The sequence below is a fragment of the Neoarius graeffei genome, chromosome 10 (genome assembly GCF_027579695.1).
Source record: "Neoarius graeffei isolate fNeoGra1 chromosome 10, fNeoGra1.pri, whole genome shotgun sequence".
Taxonomy (NCBI): Eukaryota; Metazoa; Chordata; class Actinopteri; order Siluriformes; family Ariidae; genus Neoarius; species Neoarius graeffei.
In genome coordinates this window covers 27,732,729-27,758,211 of record NC_083578.1, presented here as the reverse complement: position 1 = coordinate 27,758,211, position 25,483 = coordinate 27,732,729, and the positions used below count along the sequence as shown (strand labels likewise).

The following is a 25,483-nucleotide window of genomic DNA, read 5'->3' as shown; positions in this document are numbered from 1 at the left end:
GTCCCCTGCCACTGGGAGCATCCCAATAGTAAACATACATATCAGCTCTTAAGGACAAAGTATTGGTGGGAGAATATGAGGTCTGAAATCAACCAGTCCAACTCTTCCTGTTCCGCCTGTGCCCAAGCCAAGGTGCCCCAGGCCCCACCTGCAGGTAAGCTCATGCCATTACCAACACCTCAGAGACCATCTGGCAATTGACTTTATCACCGACCTACCCAAATCACAGTTATTATGGTGGTCATTGATAATTTTTCCAAGGTTCTGAAGCTCATCCCCTTACCGGGCCTACCCACCACTTTCAAAAAAACCCAACTAATCTTTAGGCATGTCTTCAGGTACTACGAGATCTCCAAAGACATAATGAGTGCTCAGGGACCCAAATTTTCATCCAGATTATGGGCCAAGTTCATGGACAAATTAGGAGTGTCCGTGAGTCTAATCTCTGGGCATCATCCTCAATCCAATGGACAAGTAGAGTGGGCCAACCACAAGATTGGGTGCTTCCTGAGGGTGTTCTGCATGGAAAACGACAAGGACTGGTCACAGTTTCTTCCATAGGCAGAATATGCACAATACTCACTTAAGCATTCAGCCACTCAACTCACCCCTTTTCAATGTATCCTAGGATACCAACCCCCATTGTTCCCATGGGATGACTCACCCACACAAATCTTGGCTGTAGACTCATGGTTTCAGAAAAGCAAACAGGTGTTGGATAGCGTTCACCAGTGACTTGAGCAAGTGTCCTGTAGATACAAGCTCTAGGCCGACAAGCACAGAGGGGAAACGCCAGTGTACACACCCAGAGACAGAGTCTGGGCATCCACTAAGGCCCTATGAGATCCCAACATTTGTAAGAAGCTCAGTGCTACAGTAGGTGCATCAGCCCTTTCAAAGTCCTACGTCAGATCAATGAGGTCTCATATAGACTGGAACTCCCACAACACTGCTGTCTATCACCCACATTCCATGTGTCATGTTTGAAGCCTGCTATTCCTGGACCTCTCGCCACGAACACACCATCCACAGTTCAATCGTTACCTCTCCAACTGAAAGCACAGCCGGTGTACCAAGTACACAAAATCCTCAATTCCCAGCACAGATAGGGCAACCTGGAATATCTAGAGGACTGGGGGGGGGGGGGGGGGGGGGGGTACAGCCCAGAGGAGCACAGTTGGGCATCCACCCGGGACATCCTAGATCCACTCCTGACTCAGGAATTCCTGACTCGGGGGGGAGGGTCTGTCACACAGAGCACTTGTTTGTGGCAGCCTTCTAACATAGCCACCATAGCGACTACAAGTCCCAAGCGCCACAGCGCCCTCCCTCACCTGAGTTTTGATTACTACCGCACCTGTTCCTCATCAGACTTGAGCAGTCACACTATTTCAGGACCATAACCACAAACCCTGAGTGTGAAGTATTGTTCCGAGTCTCTGTATCTGATCATACCAAGCCGTTCTGTTTTCCGTACTGATTTCCATGATATTGACCCTGCTTTGGTTTATATTCAGACTCTGAGTTAGTTGTTTACCACTGACATTCTGTTCGCTGATGACCCTTTGCCTGTACCTGACTCTGCTTCCTGTTTGATGTTTTGGATTTGGCTGCTAGTTTGCGATGCACCTGTTCTCCCCTGCAACTGCATCTCTAAGTACCTGCACCTGCTAACAAAATCTTCATTCCATTCAGGCAGTTATTGTATTTTTCTTTTGAATAGTACACGTTAACAATCACAAACATCTAAAATATTTAGCGGGAATTTCACGACAGTGCCAAACTCACTTCCAGTTTGTTTTCATACACAATGTGATTCTGTCACACTTATCATGTCCAACTTTCGGTTTTCTTTCGGTTTCATTTCTTTAAATGAATTTGTACTTCAGGTCTACTGGATTAATCAAGACTTTATTTCCTCCAGAGGCTTTGAATTTGGGTGAGTCTAACTCTTAAAATTGCATATCAGGTAATGGGTTACAATAACACATGCACCATAATGGGGCATTGCACATTTTTTGTTTATTGTGTTACACTCACAAGTGAGTATAACCAATTAAAGGGGAGAGGGCAGAGCAGAGTTTCACCAAACAATATTTATTTTATAGAAGAGCAACAGTCCAAAATTCAAGCTCAAAGTCTATCCCAAAAAGTCTATCAAAACAACGCGAAGCCAAAGCAAGGAGTCTTCTCCCAACAGTCTCGCACAGACATTCCTGAACAGGTCTCTGCCACCGCATCCCCCAAGACGAGAGGAGTAGCCATTCTGATAAAGTCTGGAATACACCCACGTGCCCAGTGCATCCAATTGGGATGATTGCTTCCTCCCTGTCAGCAACGCACCTGCAGGGAATCAACAAGAAAACACACAACACGGCTTGCGGAAAAGGGGCATAGCCCAGAGGGCCATGAGAATTTTTACAATTAAAGTACAAGTTTTATTGAAAAAAAACCCCAAGAAGACAGTCATTTATATCCCCCGCCCTATATACCAACTATATACCAAATTTCAAGATATTATTTGTCACATTTTTCAAGTTCTGCAGGAAACCAGCCCTACCTCTTTACACTGACCTCAGCAGCCCATGGCATAAGCCCACCAGACCTTTGGTCCAGGTGAGCTAAAAATTAAAATTTCTGACATTTCGTAGTATCAAAAGGCACATATACATTACTTAATCAACACATATACCAACTTTCAAGACCATGCCACTCATAGTTTTCAAGTTCTGCTCCGGAAACAAAACCTACCCCTAAGACTAACCTGAGAGACTAAGTCTGAAATTGTTTCCATGGAAACATGAAAAATAAAAACTTCTCAAATTTCTTAGTATGAAAAGACAAATCTACATCACCTTGTTAACATGTATACCAAATTTCAAATCTGTGTCATGAATAGTTTTGGATAAATGCTCTGGAAACAAACACTGCTCTTAGAAACTAAGTCAAAATCTATTTTTTATGTAAAAATTTGAAAAATACTTTTTTACAAAAGTCCAAAATAGCAAAAGGCACCAGTTCACATGTTGCTTGATATGTATACAAAGGTTCATGAAGATATCTTCAGTAGTTTTAAAGATATGGCCAGGAAATGAAAACATGACTGGACGAACAGCCGGACAGCTGGACAGATGGAACCCATTTCTAAAAGGCACATCTACATCACCTTGATAACATGTATACCAAGGTTCAAATCTGTATCATGAATAGTTTTGGATATATGCTCCGGAAACAAACATTGTTCTTAGAAACTAAATTAAAATCTATTTTTTATGTAAAAATTTGAAAGATACTTTTTTCAAAAATCCAAAATAGCAAAAGGCACCAGTTCACATGTTGCTTGATATGTATACAAAGTTTCATGAATATATCTTCAGTAGTTTTAAGGATATGGCCCAGAAACGAAAATGTGACTGGACGAACAGCCAGACGGACAGATGGACGGACGGATGGAACTCGTTTCTATATCCACTGCCACACTTTGTTTGGGCAGGGGATAATTATTAATCATTAAAGCATGAGGATTATTATAACTATACATGCTTTTTGATAAACTTTGTTAATCACGTTCCTTTCACTGAACTAGTAAATGCATAGTAATAAAAAGATTATGGTCAGGACAAGTTAGTACATCATCAGGATAAGTGAAAAATCTTGCTGCTTGTCCGACTGGATGAGTGGATAAAGAAGTTAATTTCGAGTTCTGACATGATGTATTTTATTTCATTTTGATGTCTTTCAGTGAAGGTGATACCAGACATTTATTCAACTTCTTTCTCTCACTCTCCCAATTTGAACCTGAAAGTCTATAATTATGTAGAAATTGAATAAAAGATGTATTGCTCAAGTTTTGTTTTTATGGATTTCGGTACTCCAAAACTGCATCATCAGGACATGGAAACTTTTTTCTATCTCTTATTACAGAAAACAGAAAAAAAAACAGAATTGGCAAAATCACAAAACAGAATTGACAATTTTCTGAAACAGAACATCATCCCTATATACATATTTATTATATAGACACGAGTGTTTTACTGGGAAATACGCCACTCATATTTTTCATATGAACTACATCCAGGAAACTGAGTAATATATTTTTCAATATCCTCATTTGTGAGGATATCAATGAATTGTTTTGATAATTTGCATACTTTTTGTTTCTCAGTGTGTTGACATAATAAAAAGAAAATCACACGGTGGCTCAAAGATATGAAGATTATCTTCTCATGTTGAAAAAACAGTATTTTTCATACAAAATACATGCCAGACCTGAGTGGCAATGGTTTCCCCAGTAACTTGATGTGGGTTGTCAAATTGCAAACCAGTTCAAGATTAAAATTCTTTTCATTACCTTGCATATTTCTTTTTTATGGCTTTGTCTATATAATAGAGAGAATATTACATGGTGGTGCAAAGATATAAAGTTTATCTTCTCATATCTGTGAAGATACTCAGTCATCCAGGTACATAGTAATCTGTGGTTGGTAGAAGAGAGCAACTGGACTTGCTTGAAAAGTCTTCAAGACTTTTCAAGCAAGTCCAGTTGCTCTCTTCTACCAACCACAGTTTATCTTCTCATGTTGAAAAATATTACACTCGTTTGCTCCACTCACTTGTGAAATATATTAATATATTCACCACTTGAAGATAAACTTCATATCTTCACGCCACTGTATAATGTCCTTGTGGCAGCGGGGGCATGGCCAAGCAGCAGTCTTTGAATGGAGGGCGGGGTCGGGGAAGGTAAGTGGCTAAGTCATTCCACCTGCTGTCAATAATGTGTGTGTGTGTGTGTGTCTGTGTGTGTGTGTTTGTTGCAGGGATGGAGCATAAAAGGAGAGAGAGAGCAGAGAAAAGGAGCTCTCTCCCCGACCACAACACATGTGAGTGAGTGAAATGAGTGAGAAAGAAAGAAAGCTGAAAAGCTAAATAAAGTTACTTGGGTAATATCAACTCTTGCCTGCCATGCTTCTGTGCTCCACCCACATCAGGGATTGCTACAGGGGTGCTGAAACCCAGGAGCACTGAAGGGAACCACCCCATGGAGTCCTCCCGATTCGAAGAGCTCATCCTTGCCCTCACTACCGCCCAGCAGAACCAGCATCAAGCACTGATCACCCTCCGGAAGGAGCAATGCTTCGAAGCCTTGATGCTGGCCCAGCAGGAAGATCGCCAGGCGTTCCGGCAACTGCTCGCGTCAGCAGGGCCGTAGGCCACTGCTGCTGCCACGCTCATGAAGATGGGACCGCAGGACGATCCGGAACCGTTCCTCGCTCTCTTCAAGCAAGCAGCCAAGGAGTGGGGGTGGCCGCAGGAGCAGCGCACGGCGCACCTCCTCCCGCTCCTGACTGGCGAGGCACAGCTCGCAGCGCAGCAGCTCCCTGCTGACAGCCGACTGGTCTATGCTGACCTAAGGAAAGCCATTCTGCAGCGGCTTGGCCACTCCCTGGAGCAGCATCTTCAGCGCTTCTGGACGCTGGCACTGGAGGAGGTCGGCTGGCCATTTGCATTCAGCCAGCAACTCCGGGACGCCTGCCGGCGGTGGCTGAGGGCGGAAGATCGCGACGCCGACAAGAGCATTGATCTGGTGGCACTGGAGCAGTTTATCTCTCAACTTCTGGAAGGAACGGCGGAATGGGTCCAGTGTCACCGCCCGGCATCGCTGGAACGAGCCATCGAGCTGGCGGAGGACCATCTGGAGGCGGCTCCAACGGCAGGCAGATGAGGCGTCTCCCCTCACTTCTCTTCTCTCTCGCTGTCTCCTGTCTCTTGTCCCCCTCTCCACCCCGTTCCCCTGCCACGGAGGCGGCGACTGGCTCCTCCCCAGCCGGCCCGTCACACCCATGGTGTCTTCCCATCCCCCTCTTCTGTGTCTGTGTTGTCTCCCCCTCAGGTGAGTGACACCCATAACACCAGTGCAGAGGGAAAGCCTGGGCCAGTGTGCTGGCGCAGCGGGGAGTCGGAGTATCTCCAAAGTCAGAGCTCCGCTAGGGAGGTGGGTGCTGTAATCCGGATCCCCGACGCACCAGAAACTGCCCTCAATCGGGCCGGAGCGGATCGCATACTGGTGAGTATTCAAGGGGATACATATCATGCTTTGGTGGATTCCGGTTGTAATCAGACATCAATTCACCAACACCTGGTGCAAGGTGAGGCACTGGGGGGAGCACAATTGGTGAAAGTGTTGTGTGTGCACGGGGATGTTCACCATTACCCTCTAGTGTCTGTCCATAGTCTATTCCGGGGCCAAATGCATAGAATAAAGGCGGCGGTAAGTCCCTGTCCTACCCACTCGTTGATTTTGGGTACAGATTGGCCGGGATTTAAAAAACTAATGGGATATTTAACAAGTAGTGGGTCCTGCACTAGTAGGTCACGGGAAGATCCCGGTGTGGCATTGGCGGGAGAAACTGTCACAGAGCCGTCTACGTCAACACTGCGTCAGAGTGAGGAGCAACCCACTCCTCCTCCCTCTCTCGGGGATTCCCTTGGGGATTTCCCGTTAGAGCAGTCGCGAGACAAGACTCTGCGGCATGCGTTTGACCAAGTGAGAGTAATCGATGGTCAAACTCTTCAGCCAAGCACGGCACCGACCTTCCCCTATTTTGCCATTATTAAAGATAGATTGTACCAAGTGACGCAGGACACTCAAACTAAGGAACGAGTAATCCAGTTGTTAATCCCAAAGAGCCGTAGAGAACTTGTATTCCACGCGGCTCACTTTAATCCCATGGCTGGACACTTGGGGCAAGATAAAACACTAGTCCAAATAATGGCCCGGTTCTATTGGCCAGGGATTCGTGGGGATGTCCATCGGTGGTGTGCGGCAAGCCGTGAATGCCAATTAGTAAATCCCATGGCCACTCATAAAGCGCTGTTTCACCCTCTTCCTCTAATCAAGACCCCGTTTGAGTGAATTGGGATGGATCTCGTCGGGCCATTAGATCGGTCAGCACGGGGATACTGCTTTATTTTAGTTCTAGTGGACTATGCAACGCGATATCCGGAAGCAGTGCTTCTCCACAATATCTCAGCACGCAGTATTGCAGAAGTGCTCTTCCGCTTTATCTCCCAGGTCGGGATTCAAAAAGAAATCCTGACAGACCAAGGCACTTTGTTTATGTCACACACACCGCGCGAGCTGTATGGGTTACTGGGGATTAAGTCTATCCGCACCAGTGTCTATCACCCACAAACGGATGACTTAGTAGAGCGATTTAACTAAACACTCAAAAACATAATCCGCAAATTCGTAAGTGAAGATGCGCGTAATTGAGATAAGTGGCTCGAGCCCCTGTTGTTCGCAGTATGAGAGGTCCCACAAGCCTCCACGGGGTTTTCTCCCTTTGAATTGTTATATGGGCATAAGCCGCGTGGCATTCTGGACGTGCTATGGGAAAATTGGGAGGAGGGACCATCACCAAGTAAAAATGAAATTCAGTATGTTCTTGACCTGCGTGCAAAACTCCACACCCTCACGCACTTAACCCAGGAGAATTTGCAGCAGGCACAAGGACATCAAAGCCGGCTGTATGACAGGGGCACGCACCTTAGAGAGTTCATGCCAGAAGACAAAGTGCTCGTATTATTGCCCACGTCAAGTTCTAATTTAGTCGCCAAGTGGCAAGGGCCCCTTGAGGTCACACGGCGAGTCGGGGACGTCAACTATGAGGTGAAGCGAACGGATGGGGCGGGGCACTGCAAATCTACCACCTCAACCTTTTAAAATGCTGGAATGAGGGGGTCCCCGTGGAGTTGGCGTCGGTAGTCCCAGAGAAGGCGGAGCTGGGGTCAGAGGTAACAAAGATAACATCTTGGACCACTTTGGTCCCTTGTGGAGACCACCTCTCACCGGCCCAACTCACGGAGGTGCAGAAGTGCAGAAGGAATTTTCCAATGTGTTCTCGCCCCTTCCTGGTTGTACCCACCTCATAGAACACCACATCGAACCACCCCCGGGGGTGGTAGTGCGTAGCCGCCCTGACCAATTGCCCGAACACAAAAAAAAAGGTGGTTCGGGATGAACTCAAGGCCATGCTCGAAATGGGCATAATCGAGGAGTCCCACAGTGACTGGAGCAGCCCAGTGGTCCTGGTTCCCAAGACCGACGGGTCGGTCCGGTTCTGTGTGGACTATAGAAAGGTCAACACGGTGTCTAAATTTGACGCATACCCAATGCCTCGCATTGATGAGTTGCTTGATCGGTTAGGCGCTGCTCACTTTTATTTGACACTGGATCTAACAAAGGGATACTGGCAGATCCCCTTGACTCCTCAATCCCGAGAAAAAATGACCTTTTCCACACCATTTGGATTACACCAATTTGTCACGCTCCTTTTTGGGTTATTTGGGGCGCCCGCTACGTTCCAGCGGCTTATGGACAGGGTCCTCCGCCCTCAGGCTGCCTCCACAGCCGCCTATCTAGACGACATTATAATTTACAGTAATGATTGGCCGCGGCACCTGGAACACCTGAGGGCTGTTCTAAAGTCGCTGAGGCAGGTGGGCCTCACAGCTAACCCAAAAAAGTGTGTGATTGGGCGGGTGGAAGTATGGTATCTGGGGTTCCACTTGGGTCATGGGCAGGTGCGTCCCCAAATTAACAAGACCACAGCGATTGCGGCCTGCCCGAGGCCCAAGACCAAAAAGGAGGTGAGACGGCTCTTGGGGCTGGCTGGCTATTATCGTAGGTTTATACCTAATTATTCGGATGTCACCAGCCCACTAACCGATCTCACTAAAAAGGGGGCTCCAGATCCGGTCCAGTGGACAGAGCAGTGCCAACAGGCCTTCTCTGAGGTAAAAGCTGCACTGTGTGGGAAACCACTTTTACACTCCCCGGACTTCTCTCTCCCCTTTATTTTGCAGACTGATGCATCGGACAGAGGGCTGGGGGCCATTTTGTCCCAGGAGGTGGAGGGCGAGGAGCGCCCCGTGCTGTACATCAGTCGGAAACTCTTGATGCGTGAAAGTAGGTACAGCACAATCAAGAAGGAGTGTCTCGCCATCAAGTGGGCGGTCCTCGCCCTTTGATACTACCTGCTGGGGCGCCCTTTCACTCTCTGTTTGGACCACGCGCCCCTCCAATGGCTCCACCGCATGAAGGATGCCAATGCGCAGATCACCCGTTGGTATCTCGCCCTCCAGCCATTTAAGTTCGAGGTGATCCACAGGCTGGGGGCGCAGATAGTCTGGCTAACGCAACTTCAAAGCTCTGCGAGCATTGGTCTGGCATAGCTATTAAGCCCAACCGTTTCCCAAAGTGCGTGGTTGACCCGCCTTCCTGAAATGCCTCAGTTTGCTACTGGTCGAAGCCAGAAAAGGCTGTGATGAAGCTTAAACCAATCACATCACTCTTTCCTCTGACGTATGTGACGCGACGGAAACTGCTTGAGTAACAGGAAGAAGAAGGAGGAGCTGAAGAGGAAGATAATAGCGCGATCAAAGGCGAGACGACCACAACGATAGGATTCTCACTGAGCCCCACTGATTTGGCTACCAGCGGGGCTAACTGGTAGATTAAACTCTTACCGAAGCCGGTCGGGAGCAAGGCGAAAACGTTCTTCCTTTCAATAAATACCTCCAGGGCTGCTCTTTGCTTTGTTTTCAATGAGCAGGGGCTTCAAAGTTTGGGAGAATAGCAGGGTACAAATAATTTACAGCAGGGTGCAAAATGGTAAAATGTCTGCCAGCGGCAGACATAATGCACACAAAGCGTGCAGGGATGGATGGATGGATGGATGGATGGATGGATGGATAGATAGATAGATAGATAGATAGATAGATAGATAGATAGATAGATAGATAGATAGATAGATAGATAGATAGATAGATAGATAGATAGATAGATAGATAGATATGCATGCAAGTACGAATTTTTCATGGGGCGGGATGGTTTGGAACAGACCATCTAAAATTGGGATAACATTTACCCGGGACGGGTATTTGAGGCGGGTCGTCTAGCTTAAGCTTGATTAGCGCTGTTACGCACGCCAGTGTTTCCCACAGAAATTTTGGAGACTATGGGGGAGGCGCGGGGGTTGTTTAAAATTGAGTGATATGTTAAATATTAAGTTATTACTGAAAAACTATTGATTAAAAAAACAGACACTGAGAAATGGTCCTATAAACAATTTTACCAATATAAAAGATTACAAATCATCAGCAAACATGGTGTAGGAAGGATGAACTCCAGTGGTCTAATGCTTTTAGAGTTCTGTTCCAGATTCCAGCTCAGTATCATGGGCACAATGTTCCAGCTGAAAGATAGTTTGAAAAACACGTGGCAACATCAACGCTCGAAGCATTGGCATCAGCTTGACCATGTACTCTCTAATCAAGCTGCAAAACGGCATATTACAGTGACGAAAGTAAATCAATTGGTAGACTGCTTCACTGACCACAAGTTGCTTGTGTCCAAGTGTTCTTTCTCTGTGAAGCTGAGGAAGAAGAAGGGTACGAGGCCTCCAAAAAAGCTAGAAACCCACCTATATGATCACAAAATGATTCAGCTACAAGAATTCTTAGAGGAAAATCTGTCTAATTGTGCTGTCAACTTTGGTAACCTCAAAGTGGTTCTTCAGAATGCCGCTTCTCGTGTCTTTGGTAAGAAGAGGAAAGTGACAAAGGACTGGTTTGATGACCAGGATGAAGAAATTCAAAACCGGCTCAAAAATAGGAACCTGGATAGGCACGCATTGAGGCGTTGCGTAAGAGAACTCAAGAATAACTGGTTTAGGCAAAGAGCGCAAGAAGCAGAACTCTACTCCAAGGAGAAGAATCTCAGAGAGTTCTATGCCACCCTTAATACCGTCTATGGCCCTACTCCCAGATGCTCCCATCCAGTGAAATCCAAAGACGGCATGCTGCTTTACGCTGATGATGATATTAAGGATCATTGGGTTGAACATTTTAGTGATCTATTGAATCAGCCATCTGATGTAGACTTTAGTATTGTTGATGGCATTGAGCAACTTCCAGTCATTGATTCAATGGACCGCCAAACAGAAGAGCAAGAACTTGACCAAGCACTTAAAAACACCAAACTAGGGAAGAGCCCTGGCTCTGATGGGATTCTCCCGGAAGTACTTGTTTATGGCGGAGACCATTTCAAAGCTTTCCTACTTCTTTTATTTAGCTAAGTGTGGACGACAGAGAAAATTCCAATGGAGTGGATCAACGCAATTATCACCATATTATTCAAAAAAGGCAATAGAAGCAAATGCGGAAACTACAGGGGCATTTCGCTCCTCAGCGTCATTGGTAAAGCCTTCGCTGATATTATCCTGCAAAGGCTGAAAGTGTTAGCAGAATGGATATACCCGGAGTCACAATCTGGGTACCGTAATAATAGAGGTACCATTGATGGTATCTTTACTCTTCACCAACTGATGGAGAAGTCTAGAGAACAGTACAGGGGTCTCTATGTAGCGTTTGTGGATTCTGTGAAAGCTTTCAATACTGTAAACCGTGAACTGCTTTTCATGATTCTGAGAAAGCTAGAATGTCCACCAAAGTTCCTAAGGATCATGAAAAAGCTGTATACTGATGTAAGTGCCAAACTTATCGTTGATGGAGAACTGATAAGAGCCTTTGAGTATAATAGTTGTCAAGTTGTGCCAATTTTTTGTTTGGTTATTCTGATTTGTGCAATTTTCCCCAACTTGAATAAAGGAATGAGACATCTGATGGAGGTTTAGGATAACTGGATTCCACTCAAAAACTTGAAAGACTTGACAAGAATTGTTTGTTTCCTCTTTGCTTTTTTTTCTCTTTTTATTAAATTTTAAAGCAAAGATCCATAAAGGTTGTGATATCAACAGTCAGTTGCAGTAGTAATGAATAGTTATAATTAGCAGCAAGAAACAATTCGTTTAACTTTAGTCTTTACTTTTGTCTTTAGTCTCTAGTCTTCAGCCCGTAGGTGAAAAACATTTCAGGGAACAAAATAGAGAAAAAGAAAACACAACAGCAATTATTCACAATTCTATAAAATGTGCAAAATGCAATACTTTTGTGCAAATAAGCTATAAATATATAACAACCATCAGTAAATACAGACCTAAATGCAATTTATGACATCTTCAAGCAATGCAAACCAACATAGATTTAAATCAAACATTTATAGAAAAAGAGCATGAATAGAATAAATTATTTAGTATACACATTAAACTACAAGAGAATTCAATAAATAATCCAAAGAATGATATAATATAGACAGAAGATAAATAACAGTCCGCACTGAATTAACATTTCCAAAGCTTTAAAATAGCCCATATGAAACTTACTGCAGCTACCATTAACATAATGCAGATATCAAGTACTAAATTCAATGAAAGCAGTCTGGGCCCAGGCCTATACCTTTAAAATTCAAGACACTGTCGAATAACAATTAATAGAAACCAAATTTCCTGCTGCATTTGCTAAACAAAGCAGCTTAAAATGACCACAATTAAACACCATTACAAAGTCCCGTAGCCGAAGCCAGACAGTAGACGCGATGTCAACAATAAATCAAACACTACAAACACTACGTTAAATAATTCCAGCTCCAGCACACAGAATGAAGCATATTAAAATGCAAGTGCTCACCGGCTGCCTCTCCAGTCTTTCAGACGTCTTGTATGCACAGTATTCTGGACAGCAAGCTGGACTGGACTTGCAACACCAAACACTTATACAGGAAGGGACAGAGCAGGCTATACTTCCTTAGGAGGCTGCAGTCCTTTAACATCTGCAGGAAACTCCTGTGGATGTTCTATCAGTCTGTGGTCGCCAGTGTCCTGTTTTACACCGTGGTGTGCTGGGGGGGCAGCACATCCAAGAAGGACACATCCAGGCTGGACAAACTGATCGGGCGGGCCGGCTCTGTGGTCGGCATGAAGCTGGACTCTCACTGGTGACGGTGGCAGAGAAGAGATCTATGGACAAACTATTGAACATCCTGGACGATGCCAGTCACCCTCTGCACACCGTCATCAGCAACCAGAGGAGCCTGTTCAGTGACAGAATGCTCCTTCCCAAGTGCAGGACGAACAGACTTAAAAACTCCTTTGTCCCTCACGCCATCAGACTGTAAAACTCCTCTCTGGGGGGGAGGAGGGGTAACAGGAGGACAGAGGATGGGAAGGAGCAGTAGCCTAGCCTAACAATAAGCAATACCGGACAATGTGCAATATAAAGTGCAATATCTCTCCTACCGCCGCCCCCCCTTTTTCCCCTCCTTGCCCCCCTTCCCCATATCTTATTCTTTTTATATGTGTCTCGTCTCATCTCATTATTTCTAGCCGCTTTATCCTGTTCTACAGGGTTGCAGGCAAGCTGGAGCCTATCCCAGCTGACTACGGGCGAAAGGCGGGGTACACCCTGGACAAGTCGCCAGGTCATCACAGGGCTGAGACATAGACACAGACAAACATTCACACTCACATTCACACCTACGGTCAATTTTAGAGTCACCAGTTAACCTAACCTGCATGTCTTTGGACTGTGGGGGAAACCGGAGCACCCAGAGGAAACCCACGCGGACACGGGGAGAACATGCAAACTCCGCACAGAAAGGCCCTCGCCGGCCACGGGGTTCGAACCTGGACCTTCTTGCTGTGAGGCGACAGCGCTAACCACTACACCACCATGCCACTTTTATATTTGTATATCTCATCTCATTATCTCTAGCCGCTTTATCCTTCTACAGGGTCGCAGGCAAGCTGGAGCCTATCCCAGCTGACTATGGGCGAAAGGCGGGGTACACCCTGGACAAGTCGCCAGGTCATCACAGGGCTGACACATAGACACAGACAACCATTCACACTCACATTCACACTCACGGTCAATTTAGAGTCACCAGTTAACCTAACCTGCATGTCTTTGGACTGTGGGGGAAACCGGAGCACCCGGAGGAAACCCACGCGGACACGGGGAGAACATGCAAACTCCACACAGAAAGGCCCTCGCCGGCCCGGGGGCTCGAACCCAGGACCTTCTTGCTGTGAGGCGACAGCGCTAACCACTACACCACCGTGCCGCCCATATTTGTATATGTAAATAATTTATTTTTATTTATCTAGAAGTTCTCTCTATTTATTTTCTCTGTTTATCTGTAATGATGCTGCTGGAATCTTAATTTCCCTGAGGGAACCCACCCAAAGGGATCAATAAAGTTTTATCTAATCTAATCTAATCTAATCTAATCCAAAGAATTGTGTTGAAAGCACAGCAGTACTCGTTCAGAACTTTTAGCATCTTCTTGCTCACAGATCAACCTAATTAAAACACCTACAGCCCTTCGTGTTGTCGCGCACAATGACGTCACACTCAGCTGATGCAAATTCAGCTGTAATTATTGATCAGCTGACTTGAGGTGCTCACCATTTTTTCTTCTTTTTCTCACGTGTGTTTTCCCCCACAGTGACATTAAAATTATTTACCAGTTTGACTTAACAATAGTGGTGTTAAACAGGGCTGCAAGTTGGCTACTACACTCTTTGGGATTTACACAGCAGTCTTACTGTGGCTTGCTTTCAAGAATATCAAGCACAACTACAGTGTACAAGTTAGGTTTCGGTATGATGGTGATCTTTTGTATCTACATAGGCTTAAAGCAAAGACTAAAGTCCTCATTGCATTCTTTAGAGAGGCTCAGTATGCAGAAGACATCGCAATCTTCAGTGATACCCCAGAAGATTTGCAGTCACTGCTGTCCGCATACAATGATATCCCTAATCACATAGGTCTACAGATCAACAAAACAAAAACAGAGACCATGTGTATAGATGACCCTGCTGAGTTCTTCACAGGTGGCACAAAGCTTGCTAACGTCAATTGTTTCAAGTATCTCAGGAATTATGTTACCAGTGACTGTTCTATGAGGGAGGAACTTGCATGCCGCATCCAAGCAACATCATGTGCATTTGGTCGTTTACATAAAAGGGTCTTTGGCTCTCGCGACTTAATGACCACGACCAAAGTAGCTGTGTTCAACCAATGCTTACTGCCACTTTTATTGTATGGTACTGAAACATGGACACTTCATCAATGTGAGATCAAGTAACTCTGCACAATTCAACAGCGGTATCTCCATTTCATTTTAAACATGAAATGGGATCACTTTGTCAGCAACGAAGAGATCCTAAAGTGTGAGGGAGCTGAGGGCATCAAAACCATTCTAGTCCACAGTCGCCTACGCTGGTTTGGCCATATCTGTCAGATGGACGATAACAGGCATCAAAAACAGCTCTTGTTTGGTGAACTTGTTCATGGCTCACGTCTGGTTGGTCGTCCACTGCTTTGGTACAAGGACACATGTAAATCGGCATTGAAATGTGGGGGTGTCCTCAGCAACTGGCAGGCTTGCGTCAGCAACAGGACAAAGTGGCGGAAACTAACCACAATAGTGTGCGAAAGTTTGCACAGAAAGAGGACAGACAAATATGAGAGGAGGAGGTTGATCAGAAGGAAGAGATCTGTGACTTTACCCGTCTGTGGGTTTGTGAGAGGCGTATAAACAGCCCTGGAAAATGGGACATGTAAGACCCTGCAAAATTATCAGTTTTTCTGGTTTTACTATCTATAGGTATGTGTCTGAGGAACGTGAACATTTTTGTTTCATTCCATAAACTACTAACACCATTTCACATAAAAATATTGTCATCAGAGCATTTAATTGCAGAAAATGACATTTGGTTAAAATAACAAAAAAAAAAGTGTTTTCAGATCCTGAATAAATGCATAGAAATCAAGATCATGTTCAATTTTAAACAATACAATACTAATGTTTGATCTTAGGATGAGTTCAGAAAGCAATATTTGGTGGAATAACCCTGACATTTAATCACAGCTTTCATGTGTCTTGGCATGCTTTCCACCAGTCTTTTGCATTGCTCTTGGGTGACTTTGTGCCATCCCTCAAGCAAAAATTCAATCAGCTCTGCTTTATTTGATGGCTTGTGACCATCCATCTTCCTCTTGTTCACATTCCAAAGGTTTTCACTGGGGTCCAGGTTCAGGTCTGGAGATTGGCCTGGCCATGACAGGGTCTTGACCTTGTGGTCCGCCATCCACACCGACACACACTGACCTGGCTGTGTGGCATGGAGCATTGTCCGGTGAGAACACCCAATCCTCGGAGTTAGGGAACATTGTCAGAGCAGAAGGAAGCAAGTTTTCTTCCAGGATAATCTTGTACATGGTTTGATTCATGTGTCTTTCACCAACAAAAATCTGCCCCATTCCATTAAATGACCAGGTGATGGGAAAAGCTAAAAATTGGACTCATCAGAGAAGATGACCTTAGTCCAGTCCTCGATGGCCCAATCCTTATGGTCTTTAGCAAACCTCAGCCTGGCTCTTCTGTGCTTCCCATTGATGAAGGGCTTTATTCTAGTTTTGCATGACTTCAACCCCGCCCGGAGAAGCCTGTTTCGAACTGTTCTTGCTGTGGACTTAACCCCAGCTTCCATTTGCCATTCTTTTTGTAGGTCACTTGATTCAAAGATTCTTTATTGTCAATTCACTATATATCCAGGACATATAGGAGAATTGAAACAAGATGGCATTGTGTACAGACGCAGCGGCCCCTCTCTCGCCGTGTTTAGCATCTAAAAGTACGTGCTCTAGTGTACAGTATGTCTGTGTACTTTATGTCTATGTATACGTGCGAGTAGTGCACTGACAATGTCGGTCACAAGATATTGTCGCCACTGCCTTCTAGCTATAGGAAATATGACCAAACATCTTGTCTTGGACCAGAAAGTCATTGAGGAACTTCGAGGCCTGGGTCTTCTCCACCTCGAAGTTCCTCAATGAACGGACTACTACATCACCAGACTCACCTGCTGTGTCTCACCCAGAGAGGAGGCGCCGGAAGCGGTGTGAGAGGAAACAGAAGCGTGGTACGCGCGAAGGTATCCGGGCTAGGCTAGCCACTAGCCCGCGCAGACCCGCGATACCATCCCTCATTTTGGCCAATGTACTAGACAACAAAATAGATCACATAGAACTCATGAAATATGCACTACATGATGTGAGGGATTGCTGTGTTTTCATCTTTACGGAATCCTGGCTGAATAACAACATTCTGGACTGTGCTATCCAGCTAGCTGGGCTAACATGCTACCACACTGACTGAGCCTTTATGGAAGGAGGTAAGACTCGCGGTGGGGGAGTGTGTGTTTACATCAGCGATGCTTGGTGCCGGAATGCTACTGTTATGCACAAACACTGTTCTCCGCTGACAGAGTTTATCATCAAGTGCCGACCCTTCTACCTACTGAGGGAGTTTACATTGATTCTGCTCGTCGCTGTTTACATCCCTCCCACCGCTAACACCAATGTCAGGAGTGAGGCACTCAGTGAACTCTACCAGGCCATCAGTGAACAACAGACAGCACACCCAGACAGATTCCTCATCACAGCAGGTGACTTCAATCATGCAGATTTAAAAGTTTTACTGCCCAAATTACATCAGCATGTGGACTTTCCAACAAGAGGTGACAACTTACTGGACTTGGTGTACACAACTCACAAAGAAGCTTACAAGGCCTCCCCCCTCCCCCACCTGGGTCTCTCTGATCACATTACCATCATGCTGAGACCTGCATATTGAGGTATTTCACCCACGTGACCAAGTCATGTGATGCTGCCATTTTGGACGGCATGGCTTGAATCAGTTTGAATGCGAGGAAGGCGACAAACGAAAAACATAAAAGAAAAAGGAGCGAGATGCAGAAAACACCTTCACTATCCAGCGATGTAGGGCATTTACAGGGCGAGCAGAGGGAGAGGTATTTGCAAAAATTGAGGTTAGCAGGCTTAGAGAACGACGTTTACCTGCTTCCACCAGGATTGTTCACTGACCCATCGCCATACACAGGTTTGGGCGATTAGAATAGAATATTGAATAGAATATTATTTTCCTTTTGATGAATAAAGTTTATAAATACTACTTATATCATGTCATAGCCGGAGCGCGCCAGCGAGCTCCCCCGGCGCGCTAGCGAGCGCGCTAGCGAGCTCCCCGGCGCACTAGCGAGCTCCCGGCGCGCCAGCGAGCTCCGGCGCCCGAGCGGACTAGCGAGCTCCCCCGGCGCGCCAGCGAGCTCTGGCGCCCGAGCGCGCTAGCGAGCTCCTCCGGTGCGCTAGCGAGCTCCCCTGGCGCGCCAGCGAGCTCCAGCGCCCGAGCACGCTAGCGAGCTCCTCCGGCGCGCCAGCGAGCTCCGGCGCCCGAGCGCGCTAGCGAGCTCCCCGGCGCGCCAGCGAGCTCAGGCGCCCGAGCGCGCTAGCGAGCTCCCCGGCGCGCCAGTGAGCTCCCCGGCACGCCAGTGAGCTCCCCGGCGCCCAAGCGCGCTAGTGAGCTCCGGCTATGACATGATATAAGTAGTATTTATAAACTTTATTCATCAAAAGGAAAATAATACATGACAAACAGGAGAACAAAATGTCTGCTACATGCAACCCTAGACAAATTAACACTGCCTTGTTTCACTGCTCAGATGGGTTAACAAACACTGACCCATTTACTTTTTGCTATATATTTTATCAAAATTGCGTTGACTGATAAACTAACCTGAAATTAAATGATCACTGCAAAGTCTGGAGTACTCTGTTGGCTCCCAATCCTGTCTCTTTACAGCTGCAATCCATTTGGCCCTCTTGTCTGGGTCAGTAGGAAACCGGTAAAAGGAGAGTCCTGCACGCTGTCCCTGTCTGTTGTGGCAGCCCACAGCACAACAAGCAAACACCATGGTTATTTATAGAGTGCTTACTGACAAATTAATCTATTCTAGGTGTCTGTAACACGTTTTTTTCCAAGCTGGTTCTCCCTCTCTGTCTGCAGCGTTAGTATGTAGCTTGCCGTCCAAAATGGCGGACACCGGGGCGTCATGTGACCCTGTGACGTCAGGTGAAATACCTCAATAGACCCAGAGTGAGAGCCATCAGACCAACACAACAGGAGGTATGTGTGTGGCCAGAGGGGGCCTCCTATGCTTTGAAAGACTGTTTTAGCACTACACACTGGGACATTTTCAAAGAAGCAGCCACTTACAACAAGCATATAGACTTCGATGAATACGCTGAGGCCGTCACATCATACATCGCTAAATGCACTGATGATGTCACTCACTGCAAAATCATCACTGTTCGTGCTAACCAGAAGCCTTGGCTGACAGGAGAGGTTCACAGGATCCTGCAGGCTTGAGACGCAGCCTTTAGGGCCAGTGACACCACAGGTCTAACAGCCAGAGCCAACCTGTCCCGTAGCATCAAGGAGGCAAAATGTCAGTACAGCAATAAAATATCTGGACACTTCAGCAACACCAGAGATGCACAGTCTCTCTGGCGTGGCATTCAAACCCTCACAAATTACAAATCCCCACCACGGACCTGTGAGAGTGACATCATATTGCTAAACTGCCTAAATGACTTCTTTGGACGCTTTGAAACACAAAACAACACACCAGCACAGAAGATCACTCCTCCCCCGGATGAACAAGCCGTATGTCTGGATCCAGCCAGCGTGGAGAGGACCCTCTCCAGGCTCAACCCACGTAAGGCAGCTGGACCAGACAACATACCTGGTCGTGTTCTGAAGGACTGTGCCATGGAGCTCAGGGATGTCCTCACTGACATCTTTAACATCTCCCTGAACCAAGCTATAGTCCCCATGTGTTTAAAAGCTACAACCATAATACCAGTGCCAAAGAAGCCCCTCCCATCTAGCTATAATGACTATCGGCCCATAGCACTGACTTCCATCATCATGAAGTGCTTTGAGCGACTGGTCATGCAGAACATCAAGTCCATTCTCCCTCCCTCTTATGACCCATTCCAGTTTGCATATAGGTCAAACAGGTCCATAGAGGATGCTATCTCTGCTGCTCTCTACCCAGCCCTCACTCACCTGGACTCAAAGAACACCTATGTGCGAATGCTGTTCTTGGAATCCAGTTCGGCATTCAACACAATCATTCCCCAGCAGCTAATACAAAAACTCAGACATTTGGGACTCAACACCTCTCTTTATAACTGGGTGCTGGACTTTCTTACAGGGAGGCCATAGAATGTTTGGGTCAGCAGTAACACCTCCAGGACCATCATGCTGGGCAAAGGGGCCCCACAAGCTCTTCACCCTGCTGACCCATGACTGTGTACTAATCTACGGCACCAACCACATCATCAAGTTTGCGGACGACATGACTGTGGTGGGCCTCATCACTAACAACGATGAAGCCAACTAGAGGAATGAGGTGAGCCAACTGGTCGAGTGGAGTAAAGACAACAATCTCTTCCTGAACGTGGAGAAGACCAAAGAGATTGTAGTCGACTTCAGGAGAGGTCACTCACAGCATCCCCCTCTGACCATCGATGGTGCTGCAGTGGAGAGGGTGAGCAGCACCAAATTCCTAGGGGTGCACATCGCTGAGGACCTCTCCTGGTCCAACAACACCGCATCGCTGGCCAAAAAAGCTCAAACTCACCTCTACTTCCTCCGCAAATTGAGGAGTGCACGAGTCCCACCCCCCATCATGTGCTCATTCTACAGGGGCACCACTGAGAGTGTCCTCACTGGCTGCATCACTGTGTGGTACGGAGGCTGCAGTGCCTCCTGCCGGAAGACTCTGCAACGCATAGTGAACATGGCCAGCAAGATCATCGGTACCCCTCAGCCCTCCCTTACAGACATCTATCACTCCCGTCTCACCCACAGAGCCATCAGCATCGCTGGTGACACCTCCCACCCTTCACACTCACTCTTCAGCCTCCTGCCCTCAAGGAAAAGGTACTGGAGCCTCCGGGCCCACCCCACAAGACTGCTAAACAGCTTCATCCACCAGGCTGTCAGGATGCTGAACTCTGTCCACTACCTACCCCCTACCCTTGGTCTGTAACACATTCATTCACACAAGAAACTCTCACATCTGTTTGCACATCACATCACAAACATTAGCATTACTGCTGTGTCTGCTGCTATTGCTCATTTGCACTACTGTTCATATACACCTCATAAGCTGCTCTTTTAGCACATCTTATTGATGTTATCCTATGAATGTTGTGTGACATTCGAAGGAGTTGTCGATCATCGCAGTTCATGGAGAGTCATTTTCACCCTCTGCCAGTCTGTAACTTTGTTGTCCCCAATGTCTACTGCTTGAACTTGTTCTTATGAACTGCCATCTTTGAAATTTTGAGGACAGAAGCAACCTGATGCTCACTGTATTCCTCTGCCAGTAAAGCCAGAAGTCAAAGTTCCTTCTCACTCCAAAATCTGGTGTTCCCAGGCAGTTTCCTGTCCCAGTACTAACCAACTCTTTAAGGCATATGGGTGCGGCGCTGATCTCTGTTTCGATAGCCCTTGGCCTTTCGCCTATACAGCTAGGGTTACAGTGGGGGGGCTAGTCCTTTGGTAACCGCGAGAGTTTGACTCCCCTCTCACATCTGTATTGCAGTGTGCCTTACCAAATTTGACCGTGAATTGGCCTAGTGATTAGTGTGTCTGCCTCTCGACCGGGAGATTGTGAGTTCTACTCATGGTTGGGTCATACCAAAGACTATCATAAAAATGGTACCTGTTACCATCTGGCAAGGCATGCTGCAATACAGATACGAGTGGGGAAGTCAAACTCTCAAGTAAAGCCAGAATTTAACCCTTATGTTTCTCACTCAAAACTTTTCTTTTTAATTTTTTTGGCATGAAGAATAGATATTTTTGTATTCTGATTAAATTTAAGTTACTACTTACACTGTTTTTGCCATCCAAACTGGTCCTATTGCAAGGGGATATTGATGACCACAGTGGTGGTTTTTATATTTTTCCTCATTAAATAAGATGTGGTTCATGTGATCACCTAATCAGTACCACATTAAGTAAAATGAGCTACACATGAGCTACACACTGGAATTAAATGGTTGCCATAAATAGAGATGCTTACTTAAGAAAAAATTAAACTGGTCTCTTAATTTTTTCCAGAGCTGTGTATATATAGTGCTCAGCGTAAATCAGTACACCCCCTTTGAAAAGTAACATTTTAAACAATATCTCAAGGAACACAATTTCCAAAACGTCGACAAGACAAAGTTTAATATAACATCTGTTTAACTTATAACGTGAAAGTAAGGTTAATAATATAACTTAGATTACACATTTTTCAGTTTTACTCAAATTAGGGTGGTGCGAAAATGAGTACACCCCACAACAAAAACTACTACATCTAGTACTTTGTGTGGCCTCCATGATTTTTAATGACAGCACCAAGTCTTCTAGGCATGGAATGAACAAGTTGGTGACATTTTGCAACATCAATCTTTTTCCATTTTTCAACAATGACCTCTTTTAGTGACTGGATGCTGGATGGAGAGTGATGCTCAACTTGTCTCTTCAGAATTGCCCATCGACAGCGCATTGATATCTGAGCTCCGTATCAATGCGCTGTCGAAGCGCGCAGAAGGTGTTAGTACGCCTGTCATTATAGTGTGGACTTTCCATAGCATAGAAAATCGCTACATTTCAATTTGTGTAACTGAACTTGTTTCATGTCACTGGTCATATAAACCTATGTAAACAGGAAAAACGTGGAAGAGTTTGGTCGCATCTAACTACAGCCCCAAAAAATACCATTGGCCATACTGAGCCTAGCTACATTGCTAACAGGAGTGACAGCACGTCTGACTGCGTCTGACTGACTGGGAGGTCGCGCAAAGCTCGGAGAGGTACGGAGCAGCTCGTCTCAATTCAGATAAGAGCATATTTCATTATGGAAGTACGGTGGACTATTCCTTTAAGACATGAAGTGTCTTTTAGTTCATTAAAAAAAAACTTTCATTAAAAAGTGTCAAAACTTTTGACTGGTACTCTATATATCCTGTATATTGTTCAAATCAATCTGACACACATGCATAACACACCCACCTTCATGGCATCTGCTTTTTTCCGAAACATCTCCTCCATGTTTTCTGCCAGTTTCTTCACAAGTTTCAGGCCATCAATTTCATCGACCCGCACTGAACGTTCAAACTCTTTGTATTTCTGAAAGAGGTACAGAAAGGACAGAAAATCCATCACATTGACACATTAGCATGACAGTTTATTTCCAATGATGAACAGTATTTTATCAATATTGGGAATGTCAGTAACTGCAAAACAGTTTATATTTTTATCTGATCATAATCCAGGTTACACAATGTTCATTTTGTAAAACATGAGGAACGGGAAGAAAAAGCAACAAGTGGACAAGGAGGGAAAAGGCCATGGAATGTACAGACTATGAAAATGAATGCATTATTCAGACTGAGCAGACAATGTGTTTTAAATGATTACAAATAAAAAGTTTGCCAGAAAGTTTCACAGAGTATGTGGTTGAAAATACATGGGTTTTTTTCTCCATGTTTATTTGTTTTTATATTTGTTTGTGCCTGCCCACAATATACAGTGGTTCTTGAAAGTTTGTGAACTCTTTAGAATTTTCTATATTTCTGCATAAATATGACCTAAAACATCATCACATTTTCACACAAGTCCTAAAAGTAGATAAAGAGAACCCAGTTGAACAAATGAGACAAAAATATTATACTTGGTCATTGATTTATTGAGGAAAATGATCCAATAGTACATATCTGTGAGTGGCAAAAGTATGTGAACCTTTGCTTTCAGTATCTGGTGTGACCCCCTTGTGCAGCAATAACTGCAACTAAACATTTCCAGTAACTGTTGATCAGTCCTGCAAACCGGCTTGGAGGAATTTTAGCCCATTCCTCCGTACAGAATAGCTTCAACTCTGGGATGTTGGTGGGTTTCCTCACATGAACTGCTCGCTTCAGGTCCTTCCACAACATTTCGATTGGATTAAGGTCAGGACTTTGACTTGGCCATTCCAAAACATTAACTTTATTCTTCTTTAACCATTCTTTGGTTGAATGACTTGTGTGCTTAGGGTCGTTGTCTTACTGCATGACCCACCTTCTCTTGAGATTCAGTTCATGGACACATGTCCTGACATTTTCCTTTAGAATTTGCTGGTATAATTCAGAATTCATTGTTCCACCAATGATGGGAAGCTATCCTGGCCCAAATGCAGCAAAACAGGCCCAAACCATGATATTACCATCACCATGTTTCACAGATGGGATAAGGTTCTTATGCTGGAATGCAGTGTTTTCCTTTCTCCAAACATAACGTTTCTCATTTAAACCAAAAAGTTCTATTTTGGTCTCATCTGTCCACCGAACATTTTTCCAATAGCCTTCTGGCTGGGATAAGGTTCTTATGCTGGAATGCAGTGTTTTCCTTTCTCCAAACATAACGTTTCTCATTTAAACCAAAAAGTTCTATTTTGGTCTCATCTGTCCACCGAACATTTTTCCAATAGCCTTCTGGCTTGTCCAAATGATCTTTAGCAAACTGCAGACAAGCAGCAATGTTCTTTTTGGAGAGCAGTGGCTTTCTCCTTGCAACCCTGCCATGCACACCATTGTTGTTCAGTGTTCTCCTGATGGTGGACTCATGAACATTAACATTAGCCAATGTGAGAGAGGCCTTCAGTTGCTTAGAAGTTACCCTGGGGTCCTTTGTGACCTCGCCGACTATTATACGCCTTGCTCTTGGAGTGATCTTTGTTGGTTCACCACTCCTGGGGAGGGAAACAATGGTCTTGAATTTCCTCCATTTGTACACAAGCTGTCTGACTGTGGACTGGTGCAGTCCAAACTCTTTAGAGATGGTTTTGTAACCTTTTCCAGCCTGATGAGCATCAACAACGCTTCTTCTGAGGTCCTCAGAAATCTCCTTTGTTCGTGCCATGATACACTTCCACAAACGTGTTGTGAAGATCAGACTTTGATAGATCCCTGTTCTTTAAATAAAACAGGGTGCCCACTCACCTGATTGTCATCCTATTGACTGAAAACACGACTCTAATTTCACCTTCAAATTAACTGCTAATCCTAGAGGTTCACATACTTTTGCCACTCACAGATATGTAATATTGGATCATTTTCCTCAATAAATAAATGACCAAGTATAATATTTTTGTCTCATTTGTTTAACTGGATTCTCTTTATCTACTTTTAGGACTTGCGTGAAACTCCGATGATGTTTTAGGTCATATTTATGCAGAAATATAGAAAATTCTAAAGAGTTCACAAACCTTCAAGCACCACTGTCAAAAGTCAAAGAGTCCCATATACGTTTTTTCGTACGTACGTTGGGGAGTGCCTGTTAGAGAGCACACACTGTCTAGGCCGTCGGCATGGTGGTCAGTTCCTTTCCTCACTGCCTTTAACTTCCCCAGTGTTTCCACCAGGTCCCCATTCACTGCTGGGTGGACAGAAGGCGAGCCCCAGATCACCGGCCGAGGCGAGGCTCGAACCGGGGACCGTTCGCTTGGCGGTCAAGCACTCTAACCACTTGGCCACCTCGCCTCACCACTGTACATACAACTAAATATATTTAGTTGGCTCTTATACCCAAACTTAAAACAAGCTAGGAGCCTAA

The 25,483-nt window shown here is 45.3% G+C and overlaps 1 protein-coding gene across 1 annotated transcript in view; it reads right to left on the bottom strand.

The window, feature by feature from the left end:
• cacna2d3a (calcium channel, voltage-dependent, alpha 2/delta subunit 3a) overlaps window positions 1-25,483 on the bottom strand; it is a 1,043,750-nt gene that overhangs the window by 773,785 nt on the left and 244,482 nt on the right. The window contains exon 3 of the mRNA XM_060931674.1: window positions 22,904-23,020. Coding sequence (XP_060787657.1) covers window positions 22,904-23,020 — 117 coding nt within the window. The remainder of the gene's footprint in view (window positions 1-22,903; window positions 23,021-25,483) is intronic.